At 44.6% G+C, this 7,912-nt stretch overlaps 1 protein-coding gene across 1 annotated transcript in view; it reads left to right on the top strand.

The window, feature by feature from the left end:
• The first annotated feature begins 2,753 nt into the window (after positions 1-2,753).
• Positions 2,754-7,912, top strand: part of emx1 (empty spiracles homeobox 1) — a 52,113-nt gene continuing 46,954 nt past the window's right edge. The window contains exon 1 of the mRNA XM_048601561.1: positions 2,754-3,297. Coding sequence (XP_048457518.1) covers positions 2,949-3,297 — 349 coding nt within the window. The 5' untranslated portion in view covers positions 2,754-2,948. The remainder of the gene's footprint in view (positions 3,298-7,912) is intronic.

Below are 7,912 nucleotides of genomic sequence, written 5' to 3'. Positions count from 1 at the left end.
TATGAATTGGGGGATGGCTGGCTTCATTCAGTTAAGACTGGATCTGGCTAAAGTGGACTGGGAACAGTCAGCTACAGGAAAATCACATCAGAGCATTCTAAATGGGAACAAGTGAGAATGCAGAGTCAACATATTCCTGGAATGGTGAAGTCTAGGGAACCCTGGATCTAAAGGCATGTCCAGGACTGGATAAGAACACAGAAAGAAGCTTATGGTAGATACCAAAAACTCAACAACAGATACTCAAGAGGAATATAGAAAGTGTGGGTGGTTACTCAACAAAAGATTAGGACAGTGAAGAGATGACATGAAAATACACTGGAGAGTAACATGAAGTAAAGTCCAGAAATATTTTATAAACATATTATCGGGAAGAGAATAACCAGGGAAACAGCAGGCCTTATTTGAGACTGAAGTGGCATTGTGTGTGTCTAGAAATCAGGGAGGGAGAGCTGTGATATATATATAAATAAATCAGTTTCAAGATGGAGAAGGTATTCCCTGTTTTAGTAGGATTGAAAGTGGATGAGTTCCTAGGACCAGGTGAGGTATATCCCAGGCTGCAGTAACAGGTGAGAGAGGAGATTGTAGAAACTGACATTAAAGTTCAAATCCTCTCTGACCATGGGAGAGGTACCAGAGGACTGGAGGGCGGTTAATGTGGTACCATTTTTTATTCATTCACAGGACCAGGGTATCACTAGCTAGGCAGCATTTATTGCCCATCCCTGATTGCCCAGAGGACAGTTAAGAGTCAACCACATTGCTGTGGGTCTGGAGTCACATCTAGGCCAGAGGGTAAGGATGGCAGTTTCCTTCCCTAAAGGATCATTATTCAAGAAGGGTGCGAGGGATAAACCAGGAAACCCCAGGCCAGTCAGTCTAACATGTCCTCTGTATCCCTGTTCGCTTTCTTAACAAAGCCTTGATGTGTCAGAGACTGGCAGCTTCACTGTTCCAGTCAATCCCCACCCCATACACCGGCCACCCTCAATGATGCTAAACTCTCATCTCAGCCCCGCATGGTATCCCGGTAGGATGGAATCCCAGAGTCTCTAACAAGAATTCCCAGCACCCATAGGAGAACGCCTCGCATTAACGGGCCGCTCGAACACACACATTCCGTCAATAAATCTGTGATGGGGTCCATTCTCGGGAGGAGGACGACACTGGGAGAGTGTTCCTCTCTCAATCCAACTCTCCGTTTCAGACATACACAACATCGTCAAGCAGGGAGCGCGTTTCATTTGCCTTTTAAGGTTAACCGAGCAAACTGGGGATTTTGTAACGATAGCTTAGCGGACCCGTCGTTTTAATGTCCCTTTAGTTTGACTCCTGGCTGTGGAACGTAGGCGACAGAGCGATAGCGATGTAACCTGCTTATCAATAAAGGGTTCTCATTTCACACTGTAGAACAGCTCCATGCACGCAGCTCCCCGTATACTTCAGGCTCTGCTCTGAGCTGCAACTCCAAATGTAAATGTTTCATGCTCTGTTTTCAATGTTTCCGTTTCACTTTATTATCATTTTCGAAAAAAAACTAAATGTGTTTACTGAGCATTGGAACTGACAGTTTTCTGTCTAAATCCCAGACACACGTGTCAAAACATTGATATCTGATCCTACTGATCTTCACACACGCGTGTGGCAATCTTCATTCACACATCATCATATCAGACACACTTCCACAGCAATCTTCATGACACATTCCAACCCCCCCCCACACACACTCTAAACAACCCCCACACCCCTCCCTCTTTACAGAAACCAATATTTCCCAAACCCCTCCTCACTCTAACTCCAGAAGTCCCCAGTCGCCCGTTAAAATCCGTCGCGGTGAGAAATTATACACATGTACTACCTCCCCGCAAGCTCCTGATATTTTCCCCCTCTGTTTCCAGGGATAATTAATAACGAGATTTGGAATCAGAATGCGGGCCACACACAATAGATAATATGCATTAAACATATCTCACACTCGCACCTTAACATAAAGTAACGATTAAAGTATGAAATCTTTAGTGCGAGCCGCGCGCTACTTATTTTAAAGAAAGATTTTTTTGGGGAAAAAAACCCTATTCCAACGCAGGAGAATTTTAATTGGAGAGGTTGTCGTGTTCGATAAAGTGTAAATTCTAAAACACTGCGATACTGGGAATTTAAAAATAATGCAAAGTGGAGATATTCAGTAGATCTGGCAGTGTGTATGTAGAGAGAGAGAGAGAGTTAATGTGGCAGGGTCAGAGAAGTTTATTTTTAATCAGAGAGACGGAGAGAATTTCACCTCCTGATAATCAGTTCCTGAACTGAACACCTCACCGTTTCCCCACCGACGCTACAAAAACCATGAAGCACCTTATTGCCTTTGTTTCAATTGTTCTGTGACAGAGCTCCCTCTACAATCCGCACAGGTAAGGACCCGAGAGGGGAGGCGAGAACAGACATTCTCCCTTCCCCCACCCCCAATACCCCCTCCTCCTCCTCACTGACCACCACTACCCCCACCCCCACCCCCACCCCCAACCCCCATCCAAGGGCTCTGAAAAGCCCGGGTCCGGACGCTGGGACAATGACATTAAATACATTCTCTCCCTCCCTGGTTCCCAGGTAAGCTGTCCAATGGGAGGGTGAGCACCAAGTCTACAGCCACGTATTAACAGATTTTAGCAGCCTCCCTCCAACTAGCCCTCCTCCCTGCTCCACCTCCTCCTCCTCTCCTCTCTCAAGAGCAGTGCGTGTGAGAGGCAGGGACACAGACACAGTATAAGCTGCACTTGGAATGAGACTGAGTAATTTTACCTGGGAGCTGAGTACACGCTTTGAATTGTACTGTCCCTAAATCTGCCAGGCTCAGCCGGCCTTACAAAATAAGACTTAAAATAGGACAAATTAAACCTCACCTGGTTATTTTAAACAAAACGTTAGCTCCAAAGCCCCCTTCCCCCAGGATGTTCCACTCAGCCAGCAAGCGGTGTTTCACCATCGAGTCTCTGGTAGCGAAGGATAACAGCCCCTTGTCGCCCCCGGAGGAGCCTCTCCGACCCACCGCTGTCACCTACTCGCCCTCGGCCGATGCCTTCGCCAGCAGTTTCCAGACGGGAGGCCGCTCCTTGTACTCGGGACCCGAGCTGATGTTCCAGGAGGCGGTCAGTCATACTCCGCTGCCCGTTCACCCTCACCAGCTCGGAGCTCACCACCTGCAGAACCCGCACCCTTTCTTCACCCCCCAGCACAGGGACCCTCTCAACTTCTACCCCTGGGTCCTCAGGAACCGGTTCTTCGGACACAGATTCCAAGGTAAGCGGAAGATTCAGGTAAATTATCATTCCGTGTCTAAAGACATGACCATCTCCCGTTTGTAGACAGAGCCCGAAAAACTCGTTATGTACTGGCTCGATGTGAATGTATGGAAATTGCTTATGAGGGGCAACGAAACATATACAGAAACCACATGTAGCTTAAAAATAGAATGTATATCTTGTTCAATGTATAATCACCGCATTAGTTCATAACGATGAATATTCTACAGCTAAGATAACGAATAAAAATTGTATCTTCTCGGTATAATTGCCAGTTAGTTTGCATTTCAGAATTTCTAAATTAATCTCAATAATTGCAACAAATGTTATTAATAAAAACGTTCATATTAATAATCCGGTTAAAATATCCAGTGGGTTTAAATATCCGCAGGAGTATATGAGTTTGTACAGGTCAGTATTGTGGAAAGATACTGTTTATTTGGGAATATATTTGAACTGTCAGGTAATTTGTACAATTCAGTGTCTCCCGTGCTAAAATCGTAGAGTAATTTTCACAATTCAGTGTCTCTTAGAGTAAATAAGAACATTTCGGATTGAGAAAGGTAAAGCGAATACCGGGGACAATAGACGCAAAATAAAATAATTGTTCGATTTTCTTTTCAAAATGAGAGTAACGATTAATGCTATTGTTTTCATTTGGAAAAAAAAATAACCCGTGCAACCACACAATAAAGAAAGGGGTTAACAGCGTTTTCAGATTTCAGTTCTTACTTCACAGGTTAAATGAATTTAAACTCGTTAGCTTCGATATAAAGGACCGGGCAGATAAAGTGAATCCGATAGCGAGAGAATAGTCTGTGCTTTATTTGAGTCTTATTTTCGAATCAAGGGTCAGACTGAGGTTTATCCATTAAATGTCTCGAGTAAAGATTAGAGGCAGCTTTTGAGGAACTGAGTGTCTGTTAGAAACTTCCTCCAAACGAGGGGTCAAGCGCCAGAGTTTAGCGAAAGGGCCATCTCCGAGCCCCAAAACTGAAAGAAAAATCTCTGCTTCCAGCCAAATGTAGGATAAAAAAACGGGGTCGATTCAGGAGTAAGGGCTAATTCTAACACACATTCAGCCCAGTTCAAGAGAAAGGGACTGACTACATCTCAGTGCTATCTCTCAGCTGTACCTTCACACCGTTTGACAGTGAGACATCGCCTTTCACAAGCCAAGCCCTCATTCACCAGGCTTCACTCGTTCCAGCAGAAAAGGCTGTGCATTTTGGGGCTGCTTTGAAAACTCCCAGCCTGAGCTTTCATTGTGTTTTTTTCGGGGTAATACAGAATACAGACCGGAAAGGCACAAATAAAACGAGACGTTAAATCCAGCTAGCAGTAACAGGCTAGAGGGGCCGAGTGGCCCCTCTTGCTCTGTTTATTTTAACGATGGACCCTTTTGAGCAACAAAAGTATCACTTTTTAACAATTAGATATAACGTTTAACCTAAACGGAATTAAAAGCGAAAAACAATTTGCGCGTGTTCCTTCAGAATATTATCGATCAGTGACGGGAACGGGCTGCGGCCGGTGGGTGAAGGAAGACTTAACGGGACAGCTGTGTTAACCCACTGGTTAGTTGGCTTTGTTTTTGTAGTAATTTTTGGGAGAGAAGCAGCAGAATGCAGTGTGTCCGCGCTGTTATACCTGCCACACAGGCAACATATACAGCAGCTCATCTGTAATACATATCACCGCACTGTACACAACAAACAAAACAAATCAAAACCCCAAACATGGTCCAGTTTTATCTCCCCGTCCTTTGTATATTTTTTTTAAAACAAAAAGCCTATTTCACTTCCATTTAATTTTAGCTCCCGCAGTTTATCAAGTTCATTTCGGTTTTTCTCAGCTCTGCATTGGGTTTGTTAATTCGCGTGTTCACTTTCAATGCATTTCATTTGCGTCCCAGCTAATTCTCAGAAGCGGCGAATGCGAAGCCAGATTGGACAATCCCAAATTGCTCCGTTTGAACACCTCAAAAAAATTAAACAAATCCCCCTTTTAAAGTTACTCGAACTTTTAAAATGTTGAACGGCCGCTTCAGGGACCTTTCTCTCTGTCTCTTTCACACACGCAAATCAAACAAAGTGATTGAGAGGGGAGGACGTACTTGATATGCAGAGAGAATAGAAACAGTGCTGTCAATTCAGCCCCACTTGTTTGTATATAACAAACGAAAACCGACAGATTTTGTTCTGGGTAGGCCGTTTTAAACTCGGCCCCGTTCAGTCCTCGCTTATCACCGCTTATTTCCCTTCGTAAAATAAAAATGAGACTGACCCAGAATCGGTGGAGAGGTGTGGAGAGAGAGGTGATGATGATAGAGGGATTTGCAGGGTTTAAAGGAACCGAGAGAGATACCGTGAGAGGGGCTTGGTGGGGAACGGGCTGAAGAGGGTCTGTCACAGATTGGGGACCGATAGCAAAACGGAGGTAAAGCAAGGGAGAGATGGAATGTGAGAGAACGCGTGGGAGAAGGAGAGAGGAAGAAGGAACGAGTGAACGAAATACCGCGGGAGAACGACAGGAGAGAGATGGGAGATAGAGGGAGCGAGAAAGAGGGGAAGAAAGAAGTACAGAATAATAATGGCAACAACGAAAGGGAAAAGAAAGGAGGCAAAACAGAAGAAAACAAGGAAGGAAAAACAGAGACAGAGAGATAAATGACGCATACGACTAACCCATCAGGAAATCTCGTTTAGAAATAACATCGAACTAAAATGATGTTTTTGAGTTCGGAATCCCACAGTGTTTGAACCAGTCCTTACCCGTGATGAAAGGATTTTTTTTGGTGTTGAACTGAGTTGGAAATATGAAATACAAGAGGGAAGGCAGTGTTCAGATCATGAAAGCGTGTCCCTGTCGGAGAGAAAACACCCAGATTAGTTAAACCCTCAGTCCCTGGCTTCGGGTTATTCTCTAATGGGGGGACACGGGGATGCTGTGTTACAGACTCGAACCCAATGAACCACGGATGCTGGAAATCAGAAAGAATAAAAAACATAGAAATTACCGGAGAAACTCAGCAGGTCTGGCAGAATTTGCAGAGAGAGAGAGAGAAAAAAACTCAATATTTCGTCTTCAGAAATGTTGTGTTGATGTTCTTGCGGGTTCACAGTGAGGAGAGGACGTTCCTGGACTGTACTCGCTTTTCTCAATCGACCAGGGAATGGAAGATGTGAGATGCAGCACCCCCAGACTCAGAGACCTCATCCCCCTTCTCCCCAGCCCCTCACTTTAACCCCATTTTGCTGCGACAGGGATGCGGAGGTCTCTGGCGGGACGCCCTGTTACCGAGAGTCAACTGGATATTTCATTAAAGCCACATAAACTGTTCACTATCCTACACCTACACGCGGCTGCACAGACACACACACAGGGGTCAAATTTAAGACCGAGCAACAATGGAGTAGGTCCTTCGGCTTTTAGGATCTACTATCCCATTCCATTAAATTCTGGCATATTACCCGTCCAGATTCCAGAACTTTGAGTGAGCTGAAACTGTGGATTTCTATATTCAAGGATATGGGGTTTGTACGAATTCGATAATTCCTAAAGTTTACCAGCCTCTGGGATGTTACCCGTCCAGATTCCCGAGCTTTTAGTGGGCAGAAATCTGTGGGTTTTTATATTCAAGCATTGAGCTTCCACTGGATACAGAATTCCCAAGATTTACCAGCCTCTGAGTAAAGGAGTCCCTCATTCTCCCGGCTCCTAACTGAGAGGTTCCCCAGCCCAGATGCACTGGTTTCAATGAGATCCGGCTGCATATCTTCCGCAAAACTAGCTCTATCTAAACGCTAACTCCCTCTCTTACACAGAAAAGGAAGCCTAGTGAATCTTTGTTACGCACTGGACTAGCAACTACCCCGCAGCAAAACAGTGTCCCGCTCATTGTGGGACACGATAGGTTTTCCACATAATACAATTCCTTCCTCTGACAGAGGTTAAACAGCGGGTGAAACCGGTTTAAAACATGTGTAAATATGATATTGTGTGAGCATAAATCTACAATGTTAAATTAAACTGAATTGGTGTTTCTAAAGAGAGAAATTCCTGATTTTTTTTGTTAACAGCAGTTTGAAGGGACCGGATGGAACTGGGTCACAGTCAATTGCAGACCGTAATTCTCCCCGTAAAACTGACACACTCCTATCCCCATGTCAGCCCGGCCACAAAAAGGAGAGCTCTTTAATTTGCAAAGGCCGCTAAGTTATAATTTAAGCGGAGCTTTAAGGGAATTCTTGATCGCTGTGCGATTGGACTGAGATTCATAACTGAGACAAAAATAAAGGCAAGCGCAAAAAATAAAGATAAAGTCGGAATTAAAATCAGGGAGAAAGGAAGAGTGGAAAAAGGGGGAAAATTCAAACAGTAAATAAAACTTCGGAAGAAACAAAGATTTAAAAAAAGATCCGAAGATCAATGATAGTAGGAACTGCAGATGCTGGAGAATCTGAGATAACAAGGTGTAGAGCTGGATGAACACAGCAGGCCAAGCAGCATCAGAGGAGCAGGAAGGCTGATGTTTCGGGCCTAGACCCTTCTTCAGAAGAAGGCCCTTCCTGCTCCTCTGATGCTGCTTGGCCTGCTGTGTTCATCCAGCT

The sequence above is a fragment of the Rhincodon typus genome, chromosome 1 (assembly GCF_021869965.1).
Source record: "Rhincodon typus isolate 14 chromosome 1, sRhiTyp1.1, whole genome shotgun sequence".
NCBI lineage: Eukaryota > Metazoa > Chordata > Chondrichthyes > Orectolobiformes > Rhincodontidae > Rhincodon > Rhincodon typus.
The sequence above is the reverse complement of the archived record's forward strand: the minus strand, read 5'-3'. Positions and strand labels throughout refer to the sequence as shown.